At 44.2% G+C, this 24,649-nt stretch overlaps 1 protein-coding gene across 4 annotated transcripts; it reads left to right on the top strand.

Moving 5' to 3' along the window:
- Positions 1-1,010: 1,010 nt before the first annotated feature.
- On the top strand, positions 1,011-24,230 carry Prss23 (serine protease 23). 4 transcript variants are annotated; one of them, XR_009585616.1, is made up of 3 exons: positions 10,706-10,815; positions 18,349-23,684; positions 24,130-24,230. XR_009585616.1 is itself a non-coding variant. In XM_021633146.2 (2 exons), the coding sequence occupies exon 2, from the start codon at positions 18,360-18,362 to the stop codon at positions 19,509-19,511; it is 1,152 nt and encodes a 383-aa protein (XP_021488821.1). In that variant the 5' UTR covers positions 1,011-1,030; positions 18,349-18,359; the 3' UTR covers positions 19,512-24,230. The 4 variants fall into 4 exon arrangements, 3 of the variants coding, with proteins under 3 accessions (XP_021488821.1, XP_021488819.1, XP_021488820.1); XM_021633146.2 differs by lacking the exon at positions 10,706-10,815 and adding an exon at positions 1,011-1,030 and having other exon boundaries at positions 18,349-24,230; XM_021633144.2 differs by having other exon boundaries at positions 18,349-24,230.
- The last annotated feature ends 419 nt before the right edge of the window (positions 24,231-24,649 follow it).

Genomic DNA, 24,649 nt, shown 5'->3' with positions numbered 1-24,649 from the left:
TACCGTATGAGATCAAAGTAGCTTAATTAGTTTATACTTCACAGTCTCCCTGTACTGGAACTGAGTGAATTTCATTTTTACAACAAAACAACAGCAACAAAAATCATATCCCTAAGGATGGTACCAAAGCCATTGTAATACACACACACACACACACACACACACACACACACATCAATTTTCAGTAAGACTGCGTACCTCCTCTCCTATAAAGGACAGAAGAGGCAAACCAGTAGGAGGAAAGGGTCCCAAAGGCAGGCTTCAGAATCAGAGATAGCTCCTGCTCCCACTGTTCAGAGTCCCCCACAAAGACCAAGCTATGTGCAGAGAGCCTAGGTCAGTCCCATGCAGGCTCCCTGGTTGTTGCTTCAGTCTCTGTGAGCCCTCATGAGCCGGGTTAGTTGATTTTGTGGGTTTCCTTGTGGTGTCTTTGACCCCTTTAGCTCCTACAATCCTTCCTTCCCCAAGGACCCATTTTTATTATCACCATAGACCACAACCCCCACCCCCACCCCCCAGCGGCCTATCATGCCTCTGTGGCAGAGGAACCTACTGCTCCGTCTGTAAAGGACCCCTCACTCTGGGCATGCGCACGCACTAAACAGCGCTCCATCAACCTTGAGCAAAGAAAGAAAACGCGTGATTGTTGCAGGAAAAGCAAGCGAGCCCAGGATCCTGGCCTCCAGAAGAGCACGAGGCTTGTGCTCACAGTGACCGTGGAGTCACATGTTAACAGTGGTGGTTTTATGTCCTGATTTCCCGGCGGGCAGGGACCGTAACGTGAGTAACTACGTCCAGATCTCACCGATGCTAGGGGATAAACGTCCTCACTAATTTTAGTCTACTGTACACCCGGATAAGAAAGTCACCCCTCCTTGAAGGAAGTCCCTACCTGCAGCTGCTGGTGTCAGTACTAGAGTCTCCTGGCAGGGTGACCTTCAATGACTGCCCCACGACAAGGTTCTCAGAACTACCGCCTTCCTGGAGCCCAGGGACGGAGCTGCTGGAGTGGCCTGTCTGCCTTCTTTGGGTAAGTCCCCAGCTCCCATGAAGGAGCTTCTGCCAGAAGCAGGGCAGCGGCCCCAGCAGGGCCTCTCTCCCGTTAGCCTGGAGAACGGCTCTCCCCGTGTTCTTCACGGCTCTGACAAGAAAATAACACTGCTGATTATTCCTTCAATTTCCCTAATCCGTGTGCCCAGGGCAGCAGGAACCAGGTGCTGGGGGGTTGAAATAAAGCAGGTTGCTTTTTTTCCACAAGAAGCACGTTGCTTCTGGAGATACAAAGCCTCCACCTAGCCTCTGGTGGGCCACCTTTCACACACTTTCAAAATGGGGCGTAGCTGTAACACTCCCGGGCGTGCACCAGAAAGACTCAAACCACGGAGATACTGGCACAGCCATGTTTGGTGCTTGTCTGTTCACAATGACAAAGAAGTGGAACCAGTCCACACGTCCATCAACAGGTGAACGGATAACGAAAATCTAGCACATATAAACAATAAATTTTATACATCTGTGAAGAAAAATGAAAGTGTAAAATTTGCGGGAAAACGGATGGATCTGAAAATGATTATATTAAGTAAGGTGACTCAGACTCAGAAAAATAATGCATATTCTCTCTCGTGTGTAGATCCTAGCTTTTAATAGTTTTTCATAGATGTATGACATTTATTATATAATCTATTCATATATAATATAAGCACATGAAAGTAGTTGTGGTTATTGGTCATGAAATTAAAAAAAAAAGGATTGCAAAGGGGGGGATGAAGTTTTGAAGGGTGTGGGCAGTAAAGGGACACAAGTGACATGAAAGCAGAAAGGTAGCTAAGGGGGTTGGGGGTAGGGGATACTGAGAAGGGGGAGGAAGATCAACAATCAACAGCGGATATTAGCTGTATAATATAGGATAGCCATCTACAGACTTAAAGAAGCTAAATACTAAGGAGGACCCCAGGGAGGATGCTTAAATCTCCTTCAGAGTGGCAAACAGGATAGACACCAGAAGCAGTGGAAGAGAGGAAACAGAGGGTCCTCTGAAAGGCTCCATGCAACAGGGGATTGAAGCACATGCTGAGACTCAGGGCCAAACTTTGGGCAGGGAGTCTTATGGAAGGAGAGGGACATGGAGGAGACAGGAGCCCCACAAAGAGACCAACAAAGCTAAAGGATCTGAGCTCAGGGGGTCCTGCAGAGACCAACTGAGGACCATGCATTGAGAGGACCTAGGCCCCCTGCTCAGATATGGCCTATTGGCAGCTCATTCTCCATATGGATCTCCAAGTGAGGGTAGCAGGGTCTGCCTCTATCATGAACTCAATTACCTGCTCTTTGATCAGTTGCCCGTGATGATGCCACCTTGCCAGGCCATGGCAGAACAGGATCCAGGCAGTCCTGATGAGACTTAACAAGCTATGGGCAGATAGCAATGGTGGAAAACTCTCCCTTTTAGTGGACTAGGAGAAAGAGGAGAAGAGGGAGGGAAGGTAGGACTGAGGGGGTTGAGGGTGGGGGCTTCAATCAGGATATATAATGAAATTGTTTAAAAAATAAAATTAAAAATTAATATATATATATATATATATATATATATATATATATATATATAATGCCATTAAGGAGCCTAACACTTTGTGTGTAAATAATTCAACACAAGTTTAACATAGGTTGAACACAAAATGAAACGGTGACATTCATAGAATTGTCATGGAAGATAAAAAGTTTAGCTCATTGCTTGCCCCTTTCTGCATGGCTCTGGGTGCTCAGAGCAAGAGAGCTTTTCAGCAACTTTCACCTCTACAGAAACAAAGGAAAAACCAAGGTCTCAGATTATCTAAGAAGGGCAGGGACAGCTTGTCAAAGCAAGAGCTGTCTCAAGTTCAGTTTGTTGGTGTCTATGCCAAGGTCAGACTGACTAAAACTTCAGACAAACATTCCCAATCACCTCTTTAAAATGTCTCCCTGCCCCTTGCTCCATGACCTCTGTTCCCTGTGATACCAATTATTTGTTTCTACGCTCTGTACAAGAGTGAACACTATGACACATCTTCCTCTTAGATAATAATCATTTATTATTATTACAATAAATAATTATTACTTGTTATAAAATAGCTCTTACAAAATAATTATTCGTAGAGGCTTTTTTTGTGATAATAAGAACAATGAGCGGCTAAAATGGAGACTCGGTCATTCACTATGTCAACGTTTTATGTGTTTCTTAGTTTCATCGATATAGCCCTATGAAGTAGGTACTGATCATAACCTTGTCTGGCTCTTAGAATGCTGGTTATTCAGTTGGCGTCTCTCTCATGATTTATGCACCATTCATGCCCCTGCCCAGGATGTAGAGCCTTAGAGACAGCTGGCCTGGCTGCCTTGCAAGTTCATGCTGGTAGATCCAGGATGTCAGAGGATGAAGGAGCTTTGTTGGGGCACTTCTCCCACACTACCCCCTTCTTTCTTGGGAACCAGTTTCTCCTAGCAGCTGCATCTCTCTGTGGCCTTGGCAATAATTCCAGGCAGGCTTCTCTCTGTGGTAAGCATGCTCACCTGGGATTTTGTTCCTTCTTCCCTAACCCCAGCTACTAATGGCATATAACAGTGCTGCTGTTCTGGGGGCTCTTATTCCACTCCTCAGCCCTCTTCTTTGCCTCTACTCTTGGGCCACTTTGTTAGAGTCTCTTCGATGAACTCTGTTCCTGCCAAATCTCTAACTGGGGCACCCAGTGTCAAACAGTGCGCAGGAGAGATGCAGGTCTTAGATGAAGACTCAGTATTTAGCATCAGGGGAACGAGAACGTAGAACATGAGAAAGTTGTAGAAAATCATTATAGGAACTCAAGGCTGATAAAAATATTTTCTAGAGAATGGATATTGCGTTAGGCCTTTAAAAATGGTTAGAACATAGACACAAGGACTTGAAATAGTGTTTCAAATATGAGCAGGAACAGTGTGGGAAAGATTCAGACCACATCTTAGAAGAGAAGTAGCACAGTCTCTGGAGTGGAGTACGCACAGAGTTGGTGTTTCCCAAATTGCCAATAGAACAGTATCGGCCTGTAAAACATTACTATCGTATTGAAAAACATTTAAAGTTCCCCAGTCAGGGGAGAAAGGAGGTATATTCAGGACTTAAAGTGTATAAATAAATAAATTTTTAAAAAAAGAAAAAATAACCCCTCCCCGAAGTTCCCCAATCCAGTAAAATTGGGTACCATTGTGTAAATGAACTGAACAAGATTAATTTATTCAGAACTTCTCAGAGCATTTAGGATGCTAATATGCACATTGAATTACCCTTTATTTTCAAAGATAATCTGTTAATACCTACAGGAAATATGGGGGGTGATATTTTAAAAATGCATATTGTCCAATAGGATTCTATGATTTCCTGGTAGAGCAATTAAGAACACAATGGGGAACCCAAATTCAGAGCCTCCTTGGAAATGTTCTTCCGAGTTCATTGGAATGTCTCAAGTCGTGGATAAATGCCACTTAGAATGTAACCGTATAGAAAATGAAGCTGAATTTATCATCTCGATATGACTTTGCAAGGAAACGATGATGATCAGGGTTTAAACAGAGGTTTGGACTTACTTATATACTGGACGATATTAGAACCCCGGCCATAAAATTTCACATGCGGTATGTCCTGCTCTTCATGGCTAGCCATTCAAATTATTTTAGATCTAATATTGCTAGCTAATTAAAATGCTATCTATGAATTCATGTGATCGCTGTTTATATACAAATCAATCGAGCCTTTACTAGGAGCTCGTGGCTCTGCTACAAAGGAAGAGTTTACAGACTACAAAGGAAAACAAGATGGAATTTCTGCTCATGAGGTGCTTTGGACCACGTGAGCATCAACGTGAAAATATACACCGTCAGAAGGCACCATTTTCATACAGTTCCCTGAGAGCAAAACATCCAGCCCACGAGGGTTTTGGGAGGCTTGAAGGTTGAGGAGAATTTGCCAGACAGAAAAACAGTCTCACGAAAGACACTGAATCCAAGCACCCAGACTCCATACTTAACCACATAAAAGCTTGATTCTTGTAAGAGAGAAAAGAGGCTCCAGTATTTCTGGATAAATATAATCATAAATTGAAAACAAAAACAATTTTCTAAAAAAAAATGCTTTCCAATTTGAGAGAAGTTTTTGTAATGTAAAAAATCTTTGATTTCTCTTTTGTTCTTGATCATGCGCCTCTTTATAGAATTAGGACACACCAGAGAAACCCAGTGTTGTCCTCTGGAGGCTTTTCAAATTTGACCAAAGAAAATGAGAAACATGTAGTTATTTTGAAATGTTTCTAATTTTTCAGTTTAGAAGAGTGCCCGCAGTATACAGGAAATCAGCAGCACCCGAGTCTGCTTTGCTTCTTGGCCGTTTTAGCTCGATCTGGTCTTCACAGCAGGGTTAGAATGAAGCTTTCCTTTGCCATTCTGCTTCTGTTTGTCACCAGGTTCCACTGTGAAAATTTAATATTTAATAATATGTGTAAATTACACTTATATTTTACACCTTCATGTACTTGTATTTGATGAGATGATTTATTTTTAAACACTTATAATGAATAATCACTAACAAAACTAAGAATTTTTAAAAGTTTTAGTACATTTGTTTGGTTTTATTAGATGCCTGAAAGATTTTATATCGTTAGTGGTTCAACTTGTTAGTTTTTAACTTAATTATGGAATCTGTTATGCTTTTTTTAAACATTAAAATTTTAAGATTTTAAAACATGTAAGATTTTAAGTATAGCATTGAAAGAAAGAAAATCAACTTCTTCCCTTAAGACACTAATAAATATAAGCATAAAGGCCTGCCAGTATTAATGGTTTAATAGATATTTGTTAACTAAATAAATTGGTGATGTCATAGAGAAGATTAGAGAAAGAATGTAACTTAAATCAGTAATTTTTTCTAAATTAAATACTAAGAGATGTATTCTCACTTACAGATCACATCAATAAAAGTATCTGAGGACTGACAGAAACTTGAATTAGTTTACTCTTAGAAATTTTGGATTAAATATTTAGGATTGATACCATAACAATTTAATTCATTCATTCAGTAACTTTTGAAATACTTAATGAGTACTCTTAATAGCAGTGACAAGGATTATTACCAATAACCGTAGCTGACACAAACATAGAGCTTATTTCATGTTGAGAATTGTGCTGAATGCTTTGTACTGATGAGCTCCTTAGGCAGCTTCAGTTATCTCCTTGTACAGATGAGGAAACTGAGGCATGGAGAGTCGCTCCCATAACTAATGCCACCCAACAAGCAAATGAATTGTAACTTGTCAGCCAGACTCTAGAGCTCCACATTCTTCTATGGTTTAGATACCCATGGCAAACCCTGTTGGCTAAAGATTTAAAAAAAATGTGTACCCCACTCCCCTGTTACAGACTCAGACTCTCAGACTCTAAGCGGGCGTCACTAGGAGCTCTGACTGCAGATGAGAAGCCAAGGGCAATGAGCAAGGGATGTCCAAGCAAGATGGCGTGCTTGAGGGCACACCTTCTTTATGGCTCAGATAGGTTTTGAAGACTCCCTCCCCCGTCTCCTTCCTTACCTCTTATTCTAGCCTTCTTCTTGTACACCATGTGGAGCTGACGGTGGCCATTACGGAGCAAACTACTAGCTCCACGTATCGCTTTGCAAAAGTCACCAAAGTAGTAAGAGAGCATGCAGAAATGATTCTTACTTAAATTATGTTTAAATGTTACATTAAAACATAGGCATTGTACATGTTTATGGGTACTGTGTGGTATTTCAATATATACATATAGTGTAGAGAGCTTTGACCAGGAAATAGATCTCCTCTGATGTAATCTGGTTGATAACTTACAAACTGACTAGCTTGCTGAAGCTGTGTATGGATCCTGGCCTTGAATAAAATAAGCCCTAAATTGAGTATCATAGGTTAGAGCTGATGTTGGGTCTCTCATTGTCCCGTGGCTCTAGTTTCCAATTATTGCTTGGTTCCATTTCATCGGTTAATGTGAGGCCATTTAACAAGTCCTGATGAGCACCTACCCAACTGGGAAAAGGTAGCATGCTCCCAAGAAGACAGTGAGAGTTGGTTGGACAGCAGCATCTGACTCAGCTGCTTAGTGGGAGCAATAGAAAAGGGGGTCTTGGTGGCACAAACTCTCAGCTAAGTAGAGCTTGGGATCCTAATCCTCCATCTTAGATTTCTCAGCCACTAGACTCATGAGCCAAGTAAGTTTCTGTTCATTATAAATTATTCAGTCTGTGGTGATCTTTCACAGAGTCATATGACAGCTAACACATCCCTCTTTCTCTGTTTATCTTGAAGATTACATGCAATAAAATGTACTCCACACACCCATGCATAATGCGTGAATTTATGGAACACACCCATAACCTTTACAGCCGAGTCCTAGCTCTGCTCCTTCTAACCTTGCAGATTTCTCATTTCTCTTCTAATCATATTGCAGTGTGGTTCTACAGAGCCGGTAAGATGTTAAAACCTTGCCGAGAATCTGGAGGTGTGACACAGTTGTAAAGCTTGAAACCGGTATGAGCAAAGTGCTGTATCCACTCTCCATCACTTCAAAGTCGGGGGTAAAAAAAACCAATAAAATGAAACTCCTGGGTCCTTACCTTTTGAGGTTCAGTTCAAATCTCATAGCCTAGGGGAAGCCTTCCGACCTGGCATTAAAGAATCAGAGATTCTCTCTTTTACATTTTCTAGCTCATGTTTGTTCCTTGACCTAGGCTGTATTTCCCCCTTCCTTGTGTTGCATCTTGCTTTATGTCCATAGCATTTAATGCCCTGCACCAAAAGGGTCAGGGGCATTTGCTTGCTGTATCCCACAGTCTCAGAAATTTTAAACAGAGTGGACAGATGGTAAACTTGCAGGCCTCTCCCTGAGTGCACTTTTAACTCCTCAATTGCAGTACACATAAAAAGGTTTGAAAAAGCAGTTAGGGGGTTGGGTGTTGTTTCCCCTGGGGGGAAGATGGACAAGCACGGAGAAAGAACAAAGCAAACATCTATGCCCAGCATGAGAACACCTGTTTACAGAGTGCATTTCTCTCAAAGGTCAAAGTACTCTACAAATCCATCATGTTGCTGGCCATCATATAGATGATCTAAGCGCCAATTATTTCTCTGCAGCAAACCTAGAAAACATTTAAAAGCCAGTGAGTCATATTTAAGCCCTAGACCCTCTGCATGCCCATCTGAACTGAGAACTCTTGTTTGCTGGTTCACTGCTTGGGGAGAAGACAATAGCACCTGGAAATGACTGAGAGAAGGATGTGATCTTAGGCCCTTCTGTGCCTCGGTTTCTCTTTATGGTTGATAGGAGTAATATTCGTTCTCTGTGGCTCTACTTTGAAAATTTCCACTGTTGAGAAAAATAGCAATAAAACGTACCGAGGTAGTGCTGGAAGATAATGCTTCAACACACTGCCTTTTTGCACAGTGAATTTAGTCTGGCTAATGTTAATTAGCTGTTCTCTCCATGTTAAAAAAAAATTGTTCTAAAGCACTTTCTGTGCACTGATCTATTCAACCTTTAAAACACCCCCCAAAGCCCTGGTTGTATGGAAGATGCTACTGGGCAGAGAAAGGTTAGGAGAGAAGCCACATAGCTAGTCTGTAGATGGCCCTGGAGTGGCACCCACACATAGCTGTGGGACCCTGTGACATGGAAACAGTAACACTGCCACACATTCATAGGCAGGCAGAGAGCTCCTTCACTGGGAGAACAAAGGAGTAGATCAAGCTGCTCCACTCAACAGAGAAAGCAACAAGCTTTTATTTAGTTTTGGGGAAAAAATAGGCTAAAATTAGAAAATCATTCATTAGTCAAAAGACTGGGTTTTAAAAATCTGTTGTATTGTTTTTGAGATGGGTCTCTCTGTGTAGCCCTGGCTGTCCTGGAACTCACTCTGTAGACCAGGCTGGCCTCAAACGTAGAGATCCTCCTGCCTCTGCCTCTAGAGTGCTAAGATTAAAGGTGTATGCCACCACTGCCTGGCTTAGGACTTTTAATGCTTAAATCAAGAATGACTGAGTCCCTTCTGCTGCTGGTGTCATCATCTTGCTTGAATACCCTGCTTCCATGGTTTGATCGAAGCCTCATGATGACTAGATTAGAGGGGTTGAGGTGGTGAGAAAGTATAAGAGTAAGATAAAACAAAACAAAACAAAAAAGCCAAAGAGCATATCAGCTCCACAGGTAAGAGGTCAAGTTAACCCTGTATTAAAGTTTTAGACAAAATAGTTCTCATCGCTCAATGTGTTTACATGTAGAGCTGAGTAGCCTACAACTCCAAGATTAAGGATAGACATGATATAAAAACAGAGAGGCCAAGTCTGTCATCCAATTTTAGTCATAGCAAATAGCTAGGTTAGCCCACACATCAGAAGGGCTTCGGTACTGAAGCTGGTAGCAGCTAACACCATGTCACATGGCCATGTGGCCTCTAAAGTTCATATTTATTAAGTTACCTAAGAGCAAATGAAGCTGAACGGTTTTTCTGGCTTTTTCCTTGATAATAATTCTCTTGACTTTGTCATTTGTGTGAGCATCTTGAACCCCACCAGGTTTTATTTGGCTTAGTCATAAGGTGTCCCAAGTCCATAAATATAGCTCCGTTGGGAGCTATAAACCCATGGAGATCCATAATTTAATTTGATTTATATGTCTGATTAAAAAAAACCATATAAGCACATTCTGATCATTGAGATAACCACCAGTATTAAGCTACTTTTCTATTGCGGTGATAATACTGAGTGGCCAAGGCAACTTACAGCAGAAAGAGTTTATTCGGCTTACAGTTTGAGAGGGTTAGAGTCCATGATGGCAAAGCACCGCAGCAGGAGCAACAGGGAGCTGGGATTTAAGCAGAGAAGGTGAACTGGGAATGGTGACAGACTTTGAAACCTCAAAGCCCAGCCCCAGTGACACACATTTCCCAAGCCTACCAGAACACCACCACCAACTGGGGACCAAGTATTTTAAATGCCAGAAACTACAGGAAGCATCTGATTCAAACCACCATAAATCTCCAAGAACTAATGTTTTTCCCTGTGTCTGTGTGTGCTATTCTTTGGATCACCACTTTCATTGATACGTTAATAAGAAAGAGACCTAGGGAGAACAAAGGCGATATGGTGGACGGAAGGGAGACTAGAAGTAAGAGGAAAGCATCCTTAAGGGCCGCTCACATACCACAAGAGTGGTGGCACAATGGAAAACTGAAGGGAACCCCTCTGGCAGTCAGCAGCCATATGCTGTCAATAGTTGAGGAAGCAGTATTAAGCTAAATTGTACTGTTCTGGAAGGTAATTTTTGTTTTCAATTTAAAAGTCAGTTTGGGTTTTATTCTTGAGTTGTTCAAAAGTTTTAACCTGGCGTTACGTATACATAGTCTCATTAACGGGTTGCTTTAAAGGAACTTCTAAGCTAAGACTGGGAGACGTAAGTATTGCGGTTTAAGTGATGGGCAAAGCTGGTTCCCTTCAATGTGCCCAGGCCTTTTCTGTTTAGAGCAAAGGCAAACACTAGCTCACTGGGCACGTCATTAACATCCTGGTGCGGACTAGGACATTAGGCCCTCCCTGTCTGAGGGCAGGTTTTGACAGGAAAAAGGAAGGCTACTCTGGGATTGACGGGGGAGGGGGAAAATGACCTTTAGGCAAAAACCTTGCCCAACCGTTCAGTAGCTGTCTGTCTTCGCACAAGAGTAGGACTCTCCAATCCTCCTGTCCTCAGGGGAAATCCACAGCAGCCTCACCCTTTTCATCTCCGTGGCCTGCATGAAAGGTTAGTTCAGACGTTAAGGTTGTGTGGGAGACGACCAAGCCTTTAGCATTAAATATTTAAATAGTGAAGTCACCAGGCAGTCTTGGAGAAGACCCTCAGCTGTGGACTCCTTGGAGTGATTTAGGGGCGCAGGCAGGCAGCACCCGCTAGGCAGTGGCTCCACCAGCTGGTGCCCTGCTGCCCCAGTAAGGACCAGGCCAGGGACTTCACCAGCCCGTCTCGGGAAGCTGCAGAGCCCTTAATCCCTTGCTCTGGCCCCAGCGCGCAAGTGCTTGGACTGCAGGTACTCCTGCCTCTGGCTTACAAACTGCTGTTCTCCAGAAGCCCTCGAGGTGGGGAGGAGCTCGGTCACCACCGTTTAAGGAGCAGAGAATGTGCATGGGTGAGGGGCTCAGAAACTGGACGTCGACTTCCCAAACCTGCCCGGGAGCTCCCTGCGCACCCGGGCTGGTGGGGACCGCCCTTGTTGGAGCACCTCTGCAGACACAGGCAGTCCAGAACCCTGGAGTTTGGTGTGCACTGTCGAGAGCCGGAGGGTCCGTGCGTCCCTGGCAGGACCGGGGGCCCGGACATCTTCGAGGCGGAGACCCGCTGATGGCGAGAGGCTGCAGAGCCCCACCTGCGCCGAGCCGCGGGGTCAGAGGACTCCGGATGGCAGGCTGAGGCTGGAGGCGGGCGGCGAGAGGAAGGGGCGGCGACCGCGGGCGGGCGGCCCGGCTCGAGGCCGGGGGCGGGGCGGGAGGGCCCGGGAGCCGAGGGAGGAGGGGGCGGGGGCGGGCCCGGCGCTGCGGGAGCCGCCGGCGAGCTCGCACTCGGCCGCGCCGCGGAGCGGGCATGGGAGCCGCGCGCCGTCTCCGGGCGCCCACACCTGTCTGAGCGACGCCGGGCCGCAGCCCCGACCGGCTGCTCCACGCGGGTGAGTGCAGTGCGGGCACCTGGCGTCTCCGGCTGGTTACCGGGGAGCTGCGCGTGGGCCGAGGCGGGACAAAGGGCCGGGTGCGCGTGGGGTGTGGTGGCTGCGGGCTGCAGGGGCACCGGAGACTTTGTGCTGGCCTCCGCACCGACTCCAGGGTGGGACTGGAGCCCGAAAGAGCCTCCCCGGGATGCGCGGCACTCTGGGGCATTCGGATTCACGAAGTGTCACTCTTAAAGTGGATGGGAGGCTGTCTGGGATGCAGGGTGCTGGTAGGAAGGAGTCAAGTGGCGTCTGGGAAGTTGTTCTGGGACTTGACGGACACACACACACCACCACCACCACCTCCTCCTCCTCCTCTACCTCTTGCTTTCCTTGAGTTTTGCACATGCTGTATCTGATTCCATCACGCTCTGAGCATTAATTTTTAACCTGACACGTGATTATGAACACACCTTAACAAGCAAGAAAAAGTCAGCAAACACAGCCTGGGAGCAGGCTCTGTTCTGGATGACGACTTCGCGCAGCTCGCTAAACCTAAAAAAAGAAAATTGCTGTGCGAACTATCAACAGTTGTTGGAAACAAATATTTCTTCAGCCCGTAGCCATTTATCATAAATCGTTAACTTTGAAATAAAAGATTTTTCCTCCCCTAGAACTTTTAGGAGGGGAAGTCTTGTTTAGATGGAGCAACAGCACCCCTCCCCCTCCCACCTCCCTCAAAGCGTCTCTTGAGAAAAGCCTCTGATAAAAATCCTGTTTGTCTTATTGCTCATTGGGTGACACGCATGAGAATTCAGAAACAGACGTGGCTGGGGGAAAGCTTCAGTATCCCAGTCAGAATAGGAACTGCTTCTCCCAGCTCTTGAAACTGAACTCGAGGGTCCTAGCAAACTCCCTAGGGAGAGCTAGGCCAGTATTAGAATTGCCTCATGAGGCCCTGGGGGAAGAGTTGAATTTATAGTTGATGTTAGCTGTGGCCAAAAACCCCTATTGCAAATTAGTATCAGGATCTTGTTAGACATTGTTTCAAGAGTATACTGGGGCAGGCAGGAGAGCATTTAAAAGAACTATTAACTGTCTTTCTAGGAGTCTCTTAGGAGTGCATGCCTGTGAATCCCTGCACTTGGAAAGCTGAGGAAGGGGGTGAACTTGAGGTTAGCCGGGGTTACACAATAAGCATCTGGTGTTTTAGGGTGTCTTAGGACTGGATTGGAGGTAGGATGAAGGGGCTGAAAAAATTCCACAGCAGACACTACGTTCATTTCCTTCTGAGCGCTTGTGCCCATATGTACACCGTGTACTAAGGAATAAATCCTTCACCTGTATTTTTCCTTTATTATAAGCTGTCAGTAGGGAACTTGTCATGCTGTCTCTGAACTGGAAGGGAAGCAGTTTTCCAAGGTAATTAATATGGATCTCGTTTCTGCCTCACTGACAACTATTCAGGTAGACAGTGAATGTAGGTGTGTTTTTCTGCCTGTAGCATAAGTGCCAAAGTGTCCATTAGTGTGTCTGAGAACATTGTTGGCCCAGGTCTGCAGTCTTTAATGGTCTCAGGTCCGCCCGAGCATCCTTCCCATGGATGCTTTAGGAGCAAGTGCGCCCGGCATTATTCATGCCTAATTCCAGATGACTCCAGGGAATTTCTCACGGTCTCACCATTGGCAACATTGTGCACTCTGTCCTCGATCTGCTGCGAAGTTGTCTTGGGATCACTAGGGTGGTTCATTTTGCCTAAAACCTGAGAGAGAAGAAGTTAAACTCTGTGTGACCGTGAGACTGTGTTTGAATTGCTAGGCTTCTTAAGTCCCCTCCAGTTTCCCGACAAGACCATCATTCTTAAGCTATCATGTGATCAGGTCTGTTTGCCTTAATGGGTTATGTGACTCTGGAAAATGAGAGCAAGCCTGGTTTCAGTGTATCCGCAGAGCTTTGTTCATTTTTAGGCATTTGCTTTGGGAATTAGCAGAGTCTCATTGCTCAGGATCTCTGGCTACAAGATCTCACGGAGGACCCTTTGTCATCCTTCCAAATGGTGTCTAGAATGGGCACCTTCATGTATTTTCTTACCTTTTATTGTGGTCACAGGAAGTCATACTTTGTATAATAGGGAATGGATGTCTAAAACATTAGATGTTCCCTTATAGCAGTTTTTTGCTTACAGGGGTTAAATTATTCTCTCAAACACTGCTCCCCTAGAGGAGAACTGAATTGTTGCAGTGTTGAAGATTGCCATGTGGAGAAACAGAAAAAGCAGCCCCAGTCCGTCAGTCCCTAGAAAGATTATTGTCATTGGTATGTTTGATAATGTGCAAAGTCCCTCTGCCATAAAAGTATTGTTGGGCTTATGATATATAGTTATAAAGCATAAATATTTTGAGACACTAGAGAGATAGTGGCTAGTATTGCAACCTGAGTAGAAAGTATGCAGTCCTCTCATGAGTCTGAGGATAGGCAGAACTGGAAAAGAAATGCAGTTTCTGTGTTACTAAGCATGGCGAAAAAAATAACTGTTCACCTTGCTTTTCTGTTCTGCTTCACCATTAGGTGAAGTAACACAGGAAACACTTAGCTGGAAAGGGGAGAAGATAATTTATGTGTATGAAGAATGTGCATCCTGCAAAGGTTCATTTCTAGAAATGGAATGTAATAGACCTAACATATTTTTCTCCAGATTTAGAAGATGAGGTTTGGAAATCTTCATTCCTTTAAAAGATGTTGGTTTTCCAAACAGCTCTACGAGAACAAGACAGTCTACTTTTAATCATTAGACAATTTAAAATTAAGTAGTACATGTGTCACGTTTCCAGCTAGGGGATTAGGACTGAGTATGTTACATCTGTTTACATCCCTGAGTGCCTATGCATAGACCACCTTAAATAGGATGACAAAGCAAATGACTTTGGATGCTTGTTACTTTAATAACCAGATGTCACTTTAAGTCCACATGAAGACTTTACATCCAGCTTAACATCTCAGTTGCTCACCAAATATTCCGAACCAATTTGGAGAAAATGACCCGCGCTAGTTTCTTGAAGTATGCATCACTTTCTATGTTTGGATTAGTTTTAACTTTCGGAGGCAGACCTCAAGGAAAATGCAGAATGAAGATTGTCTGTATGAGGTCGTATCACTTCAGCCACTACAGTTCAACAACACTGGGAACCTCTAAGCCTTTTCTCAAGTTAACAGAATAGTGCTTCCACAGAACCAAACTTTGATCTTATATAAAGAAGGCTGTGCTCTTCCCCTAAGTGGAGAGCAGTCTTTTCCACAGATGGCCAACTTCTCCCTGAGTCCCAGCTACATGATCAGAACTTAAGTTTAGGAATTTGAGTTGGTAATAGCTTATCATTTAGTAGAAACCTCAGCATTCTTTCATTTGTAAGTGATCTCCAAAGTAGTCCTTTACCATTTTGCCAAGGAACAAACCTGACCCTATCAGGACGAGAGCCAAGCTGACTGACTGACTACCCAGCACCCACAACCCAGGGAAAACTGGGTACCCTTCCACGCAGTACCGCTCACTTGACTGGTTTCTAAAAATGTTAGTTCTTTTTGAAACACCAACTAAGGGGGATGTCATGTTGGCACTTGTGAAGTAGGGTGTACTTTGGGACATTGGAAAGTATTCTTTAAATAAATAGGGACTTGCTGTATAGACAAAGCACTTGGAAAGAGGCTTAATTTTGCCTAAGAGGCGAATTCATTAGAGCAAAGTTTCTAGTCTGATTTTTTTTAAAATATGTGTTTGCAGTAGTTTCACAGTTTTTCTGCCATTTGTCAATAAATCATTTCATTTTTAGGTAAATGGATAAAGCTATGGGCAATCAGCAGTACAATTTTGGTACAGTTGATAAGCCAGACTCTACTTATCTATTGTGTTTTAGATTTTGGAATTCAAAGTTTCATGTTCTGGTGTTAGCATATCTTAAATTTCATGCTCTTCTTGTCCACTGAAATTATTATATGTATCTTTTTTTTTCTTTCTCAGACAGGGTTTCTCTGTATAGCCATGGCTGTCCTAGACCAGGCTGGCCTTGAACTCACAGGGATTGGCCTTCCTCTGCCTCCCCAGAGTTCTGGGATTAAAGGCATGCACTACCACACCCAGCTATTTGTATCTTAGGACCTGTGTAGCATAGTGATGTCTCATCTCCTACTCTCCCCTATATAGTCATAATTTAAAAAGGGAGCTTGGCTGTCTGGATTCTGTTTCTCCTTAAGATAATATGAAATAAAACTTGGTGCATCAGGCTTAGAAGAATTAACGTTCTCCACGTTAGTCAAGGGAGGAGGGGGTAGTTGTATTGCAGTCTAAGAGGGAGACACCTGCTTTCCTTAGTAGATCACGTTTGACAGAGATTCTGGTGTGGCTGGAGTGGCTAGTCAAGGCAGGTATCCATAGAGCAAAGGCTCTTCAAACCCAGCTGAGCTCAAGAGCTGGATCCTCAGCCAGTAAGGGCGATAGTCAGACAGATACCATGTCCCACAGGTCTCCCAAAGTGTTGTCACCACATTGTAGAGTGGACTCTTGTTAGCATCAGCACACCTTCCCTGGTCACTTTGAAGCACTAGTCCTGACATTATTTTCCCCAACAAGCACATGCAAATACGCATGGGCACCTATCCATGTACTCCGTGAATCAGGATGTAAGGAAACAGCTACATGTATTTCCTCCCCTCAAGTACCTAAGTGTTCCCAAAGTAATGGAGATCTTTCCTATTTAGAAAGATGGAGAGAAGTAGAATTTTAAGGAGTTGAGAAATCCTGAGGAAATAGATTTTTTTTTTTATTAAGGATCTCGTTTCTTCATTTCTCCATTCCTGTTATCTCTGGCAGAAATAGAATTCAAGGGACTGAGGCAAAGGAGATAGCAGAGGAGGTGGAACATACATTTTGGATGTGTGTGGATATTGGGAATGTGGCTTGACCTGCTCAGATAGGCTAGGACAGAACAATAGAGATTCCAGCCCATGTCAAGCAAGCACAGAGCACCCAGAAGCTGCCAGAATGTCTGTACCTCACAAGAGGAAGGGAGTGAAAATAAGGAAATCACTGTTTTCCTCTTGCTCCTGCTTTGTTCCCGTAGCTGGCCTCTTGAGAAATACCCCCTCCCGTCCCATTCTGGGATGCCTGATTGTGAATGAATTATCCTACCCACCGAGTCAGCTGAACCAGAAGATTTGGAGCCAGTCAGAGCCCACTGACGCTTGAGCAATGATGAAAGCACTCCCAGCCCTCTTTGTTATTGCCTTTCTCCAGGGATGATTGATCAAGGTTTTAAATAGATCTTTCAGGATAAAACTTGTATTCTTGCGTTTGGTATATACAGTGCTCTGTGAGGGGGTTCTTACCCGCTGCCTCTCCCATCTTCTCTGTCCACCCCTGTGAGCTGAATATAATTCCTGAATTATACACAGTTGCCTACCTGCCTGCTCTTGCGTGTTGTTCCTTCTAAGTGTCCCCCTCTCTGTCTCTTAATTTATCTAACGCCATTTCACCTTCCCAGCTCCCTCCAGTAGCTCCTCTCCTGCTCCTCTTACTGCATCTGAGTTTGTACCTTTTGTCTAAGCCACGACATCATCTGTGCGTATCTGTGCGCTGGAAGTCACTATGTACCGTTCAGGAAATATGTTTCCTGAGCCGAAACATTAATTCCAGCAACGCAAGTGCTCACCCAATGACTTTCAAATTCTAACAAGGGCCCAAGGTGAAGGCATTAGAAAAGCTGAAACCATGGAACACGCACCCAAATAAATAATCAACAGAAATACTCATAAAGTTTTTAGGTACAGTGTTAAGACTTCGTAGCTCTTACAGTGACCCCCTTTTTTTGCAGCATAATTCAAATGTCTACAATTATTTATTTGTACGCAAGTATAAAGATGGTGATTCACAGGCCAACAGCTGTTTCAGCCATGCCCAAGAATATGGAACTTCAGTGCATCGGGGTGAAATGCACCCATGTTCCCAAGGGTTAGATAAACGGCAATGCCTAACATTTTTTTTTTCCAATTTCAAAGCAAAAAAATCTGTAAAATTCTCATGCCATCTTCCAAATGCATGCATCATGTAGGAAAGATAGGATTCCTAGCATGACTCCACCCCTCCCAGACGCCTTTGCTGCCCAGTAAAGTGTGTTTTAGATTTACTATGTAAATGAGCATGTTGCCCAGAAAATTATGTAAGAACTTACTGTAATAGGGATAAGAAAAAAGCCAGGGGTCTGTGGGTAGCTAGAGAGGAGAGGACAAGGTGTATAAGCAAGTAGAAAGAAAGTTTAAAATCACATAAAACTGAGAGCTGGCCACGTGTTCACAGAGTACTGGTAATTTGTGTAGATGCGGCCCTGTCATGTGCCATGGTCATTACTTCTTAACGCATGAAGGAAAAACACAGCCAGCTTCCTTTGGGGCTGAAATGTGGGGAATGGTCCCAGCGTCAAGTACTTGCATGTAAGTGAGACCATTACCTGAGGAGTTCTCTCCCTAGGAACTGGAGGAAGGTTCAGTCATAGGATCCCAACCTGCATGCCCCTGGCCTTGCTAGGCAGCAGTAAATGAACTAGATACATACTCTCTGTCCTCCTGACTTCCCGTCTTTGTCTCCACAGTAGCACGCAGCATGGCCCGGATCCCAGGGCTCTTCGTCCTTCTCCTGCTCTTGCTCTGTGTGCTCAGGCAGGTGAGTCCCTACGGTGTTCCATGGAAACCCACGTGGCCGGCTTATCGCCTCCCTGTAGTGTTGCCTCAGTCTACCCTCAACTTAGCCAAGCCAGACTTCGATGCCAAAGCCAAACTGGAGGTGTCCTCCTCATGTGGACCCCAGTGTCACAAGGGAACTCCACTTCCGACCTATGAAGAGGCCAAGCAGTACCTTTCCTATGAAACCCTTTACGCCAACGGCAGCCGCACAGAGACTCAGGTGGGCATCTTCGTCCTCAGCAGTGGTGCCGACCGAGCGCAGCGCAGAGACCCGGAGGCCACCGGAAGATCTCGCAGGAAGAGGCAGATTTACGGCTACGATGGCAGGTTTAGCATTTTCGGGAAGGACTTCCTCCTCAACTACCCTTTCTCAACATCGGTGAAGTTGTCTACCGGCTGCACAGGCACCCTGGTGGCAGAGAAGCACGTCCTCACTGCTGCCCACTGCATACACGATGGCAAAACCTATGTGAAAGGGACGCAGAAACTCCGAGTGGGCTTCTTGAAGCCCAAGTATAAAGATGGCGGTGGAGGGGACAATAGCTCAAGCTCGGCCATGCCAGATAAGATGAAGTTTCAGTGGATCCGGGTGAAACGCACCCACGTACCCAAGGGGTGGATCAAGGGCAATGCCAATGACATCGGCATGGATTACGACTATGCCCTCCTGGAACTCAAGAAACCCCACAAAAGGAAGTTCATGAAGATCGGGGTCAGCCCTCCGGCTAAGCAGCTCCCAGGGGGCAGGATCCACTTCTCGGGTTATGACAATGACCGGCCAGGCAATTTAGTGTACCGCTTCTGTGACGTCAAAGACGAGACCTATGACCTTCTCTATCAGCAGTGTGATGCCCAGCCCGGAGCCAGTGGTTCAGGGGTCTACGTGAGGATGTGGAAGAGACCACAGCAGAAATGGGAAAGAAAGATTATTGGCATCTTCTCGGGGCATCAGTGGGTGGATATGAATGGCTCTCCCCAGGACTTCAATGTGGCAGTTAGAATCACTCCGCTTAAGTACGCTCAGATTTGCTATTGGATTAAAGGAAACTACCTGGATTGCAGGGAGGGGTGACGGGTGTCTTCCTGCCAGCGCGCGGTGGTCTTTCTGTCCTCATTGCAGGAGAGGCCAGCTTTTGATCATTGACTCTTTCGGGTGCGCGCCACATAATATCCTTTATCTGATAGTATTCAAATGGCAAAATTAATGGCTTTATTATTTGAAAACTGTTGTGTGCGTTGTAGCATTTAAGCAGTCTGAAAGCATACTTTTGCATAGAGATTTTAAAAATATTGATGTTTGGGGAAATGAATATTTGGCAAATAAGTTAAACTTTCCGTTTTTTGAGAACTCTCATTTTTGTCTTATACAAACTTGCTTCAAAGGTTTATATCAAATATGTGACATATGGGGAATATGAATTCATATATTTGTATATGTATGTTTTCTTCCGAGGGTCATAGATTGATATTTTTGTAATGTGTGCTTATAATGCTTCTGGATACTGATATCAAAGCACTTAAGTAGCCAGTTATAATGTCTTGGATTCAAACATTTACATAGCAGCCCTTGAAGAGAAAGAATAATTTATTGGCTATATTGATACACATATAAAACTGTATCTTACAGTACACAGAATTCTCATGCTGCTTTTAGTTTTGAAAATAAAACTTTCTCTTCCAAAAAACATTGCTCTAACTTTGTGGGAAGTCATTATATGGCTCTGCAAACCTTGCCATCACACCACAATAGACAAAAATCATTTATCCCAATCCTTCCACTTAGCAAGATTTTGCTCACATATCTGAAGCTGAGAGTTTTCCAAAAGACAATAAGTGAAGCCTAATTAGAATAGGCTGAACTGCTTCCCAGCTAGCAGTTTCGGTCACAATAAAAACAATTCTTGCATTTCACCCCCGGAGTACGGCACTTCTCGCTGTTGATCGTTTGGATGAGTAATTTAAAATGAATTAAATTCCAGGGAACAATGGATGCATTGCTCCATAGATGTCACAGCAGAATAACCATTTGTTTGAAGCCCCGCATAGTCACATGGCCTAGTCCAAGATTGTTCTGCTTGGTTTTCAACGTGTTTCCAGAGAGCTGTGCATTTGTTTTATTTGCAGACTTTTCTCTCGCACTGTACTTAGTTTATAGTGTTTAAATAAAATGCTTGGAAGTTGCTTTAAGAAGCACCAGTATAGGCCTATTTTCCTAGCTTAAAGGGAAATCTTTCGCTGGAATAGTATAGGCTATAGGCACATACAACGAGACACAGCAGTCAGAACAAAACTGAAAGAATAAATGAAGATGGCTGGTGAGATGGCATAGCAGGAAAAGGTATTTGCTGTCAGGCCTAGCAGCCTGAGTTCCTTTCCTGGGAACCACGTGCTGAAATGGGAGAACTGACTCTCACAAGTCGACCTGTGATCTCCACAGATGCACAGTGACACATCAGTGCATTTTTCATAAATGAACAAATGTGCTTTAAAAATTGGAGGGCTGAGGGAGCCTGTGGACCCAGATTAAAATCCAGCACTCACATAAAAAGTGGAACATAGCTGCACACACCTGTAACTCCAGTGCTGTAAGGGACAGAGAGCAGAGGATTGTTGATTCTTTCTGGCTTCTGGCCCAGCTCTCAGTTCAGGGAGAGACCTTGCTACAAAGGAATACTGCAGAGAATTATAGAGCAGAACACTGGATGTCCTCCTCTGGCCTCTACACATGCATGGAGGTGCAACACACACTACATAAAATACATTGAAACAGTAGGGGAGAATGCAAAAACTAATCAGAATCGTGTATTCAAGTAAGTGTGTGTGAATAGAATCATGGCGTAAAAAGAAGTGACTTATTTTGGAGTATCTTGTAGCCCTTGGCCTAAGCAATTTTCTTCGATTTTATCAGCAAGGAGAAAAGCAATATGAGGTAGATGTTTGAGGTGTTGCATGCTGGGTAATTTTAACTTAGATTGTGAGCTGTGAGGACATTCAAATATAACACTGTCAGTTAGACATTCTCCTAGCGGCCTGTGTTTCTTGAGCTTCATGAAGGCTAACTCTGGTAAGGCCCTCAAGATCATGCTGCAGGTAGTCTTCATTTTGTAGAAGTGTGAAAGGCAGGGCTAGTGGGAATCTGCTGAGTTCCAGTACAATTTGCTTTGCAATCTCGCAGGAATCTCACCCAACCCAAGGAAGAAGAGGCATGCCCATTTCTATGACTGGTACTAGGGGGTTTTGTTTGCTTTTGAAAGAGCACGCAAGAGGTGTGTGTGTGTTTGTGTGTCTGTGAATTTTGAAAATAGATATTCCTCTTATGATTTTTAGATTTGGGGTTTTTTTTACACAGTTACATAATGGCTCAAGCCAAAATAATATCAGTTCTTAGTTTATAAGTAGATGCAATATACTAAAGAATAATGCCCATATGGATGTAGTGGTAAGAGAAAATTATAAACGATTTCAACACGTTCATCTTCTCATCAGTGATGAACAGTGGTGTTAACTGTCATTGCAAAGCTAAGGACGTTGCTCAGTCCCTATGACTCAGTGGATAAACCACGTGTTGTGCAAGTGTAAGGACCAGAGTATTGCTAAACCTAGAGCAATGTTCGGCTGAATTCCCATGCAGTTTTCAGCTCAGGCTTTCCTGTGGCTCCTGCTACATTCCTTCTTTGCTTGCATCAGAATTCTGAGGTACTCCCATTAGAGAGGGGCATTTCAAAGGCCTCTTGATAGATGCTTAGGTGCTGGGGAGATAACTCAGTAAATAAGACCAAGCATGAGGACCTTGAGTTCAATCCCAAGTAGTGTGGTTGTGAACACATGTTAACCCTAGTGCTGGGTAAGCAGCTAGGTAGGTCCCTAGAGCTCACTGGCCAGCCAGCCTACCCGAGACTCTGTCTCATAAAGCAAAGTGTATAACATCTTTAGAAATGACTGACTGACACCCAAGATTGACCTCTGGCCTTCACAAGCATGTAGGTCCATACGCATACCCAAATGAACACACACACAGGCATACACACACAACCCTTTCTGGTGGATCTAGAATACATTGGTGGTACCCAGGCCCAGATCCTGGGCTCTGAGTTGGCCCGTTCCAACATCTACCCCATCAGTGAAGTGCTGACTGCATGAAGAGGCCAGTTCAAGGCTGCAGGATCTCCATGACACAGGGCATCAACAGGATATCTAGAGGCATCCCAGTGAGAGTCCACTGTTGATAGTGTAGCAGAAGCCAGAGAACAATGATTCATTGCAATGAACATTTGCAAGGAAAGAAGTGTGGGCAAAAGTGTATGCTGTGGGACACACTGTCACACACTACAGCTTCCACAGTGACTTTTTTTTTTTCTTTTGGTGGGAGTTGAGGGCAGAAGGCAGGTATGAGGGGACAGAGAGATGAGTGGGATTAGGGTGATGATGTGAAAATCACAAAGAATCATTAAAAGTTAAATAAAAAATTTAGAAGGAAAGTAAAAATATACATTGGTGGCAACGTTGACCCATTTCTAGCAATTGGGCAACACTTTTTTTTAAACCTTGTATCTCCCTACAGGAAAAAATAAACTCCAGGATAAGTGTAAACAAGGAAAAAGGCTGGGACAGAAAACTGGCATAGTGACAGGATGCTCTTGCTAGTGGACAGATTGTTTATTGTTTAATTTAAAGCTCAAACACTCCTATGTGGTTTAAAGATTTCACTCTCCCAGTCTCCAGCTCCAGGAAGGAGAAACATCACTACCCTACTTCCCTGTGAGTGACTCCTCAGTAGCTGCTGCTTCACTTTAGTGTCTACCTCTGGTAATATAATCATTCCCCCTCTTGCTAATCGGTCATAGCCATCCTAGAACACCTAGAGCCCTCTTCAATGGTGAACCAGAAAGAGGTTCCAAGCCCCGTCATCATCTTCCAAGTCTAAATCATCTATGACTAACAGGCTTGCTATACTTAAGAGCTCTCCGTAGGAAATCTGGAGAGGGGTAGTGTTTGAGGCTCAGTAAATTGGAGCATGAGTGCCCCTGTCACGGCCAGATTTGTGCTATTAAAGAGATACACAGAGGCCACTGTGGCCAGAGAAGATTAAACAAAAAAAAAAAAAGATAGTGTTGGGAGAGCAATTCTGAACAGCTCATGAAGGAAAGAAGAGTTCTGGTAAAGATTTATAATTTATTCTACTTGTCAGGAGACATGATCAAAGAGCTTGCAGCAGGGACGCTGATGGGATTCAGCCAGGACCAAGGTATGTGTGGATGGCAGGGGACTGAAGGGAAGGGAGGCTACCTTGTTCTTTAGGCTCCTCTTCTGACTCCCCATGCTTCTCGTCACAAAGCCAACCCTTGTTGACCACATGTTCTCAGTCATCGCCTACACATGACTAGTTCATTCACCAAATCATCTGCCCACAACAAACATGAAATCCTAGGGTCCATCATTCCCTGGAAAGCACAGCCTTTGGTGAACCATAAAAATGATGGGCTCATGTATGGCCATCAACCAAAACTCATTTGGAAAGAGAGTCTACCTGGGGAACTATTTAGGTTAAGTTGATCTGAGGGCACATCTGAGGGGTGGGGGTGGGGTTGCCGTAAGTCCTCTATGGTGGCACCATTCCCTATGCAGGGAGTCCTGAGCTCTGGAGGGCAAGCATGCCCAGGTGCATTATTCTTCTCTGCTCTTGACCATAGGATGTGACCAGCTATTTAGAGCTCCTGCCACGGTAACTTCTGTGCTATGATGGACGACTATAATCTGGAATTGTAAGATGAATAAACCTTCTTTTCTCCCACAGGTTGCTTTTTGTCAGTGTTTGTTTTTTTTTTTTTTCTAAATCAACAATAGAAATGAGACTAAGACACTCACTGTTATCTGCCCTGCCAAGCTCGATGCCCTCTGAGGGGCAGAGAGTTGGCTTCTTGGTATGCATTCTCTCTGTGTCTTATCAAGTGCATTAAGTGTCAAACGCTCTCTTGGTTTTGATTTATCTCTTTCTTTTCTTTCTTTTTTTTTTTTTTTTTTGAGACAGGGTTTCTCTGTATAGCCTTGGCTGTCCTAGAACTCACTCTGTAGGTCAGGCTGGCCTCAAACCCTCAGAGATCTTCCTGCCTCTACCTCTGCTTCCCTGAATGCTGGGATTAAAGGCATGTGTCACTACTGCCTGGCTTGTCTTCAGACTTAAAGGGACTTCAGATGTGCTTTTTCATAAAA

Source organism: Meriones unguiculatus, chromosome 14 (assembly GCF_030254825.1).
Source record: "Meriones unguiculatus strain TT.TT164.6M chromosome 14, Bangor_MerUng_6.1, whole genome shotgun sequence".
Classification (NCBI taxonomy): domain Eukaryota; kingdom Metazoa; phylum Chordata; class Mammalia; order Rodentia; family Muridae; genus Meriones; species Meriones unguiculatus.
This window is presented reverse-complemented; position numbering and strand designations above follow the sequence as displayed.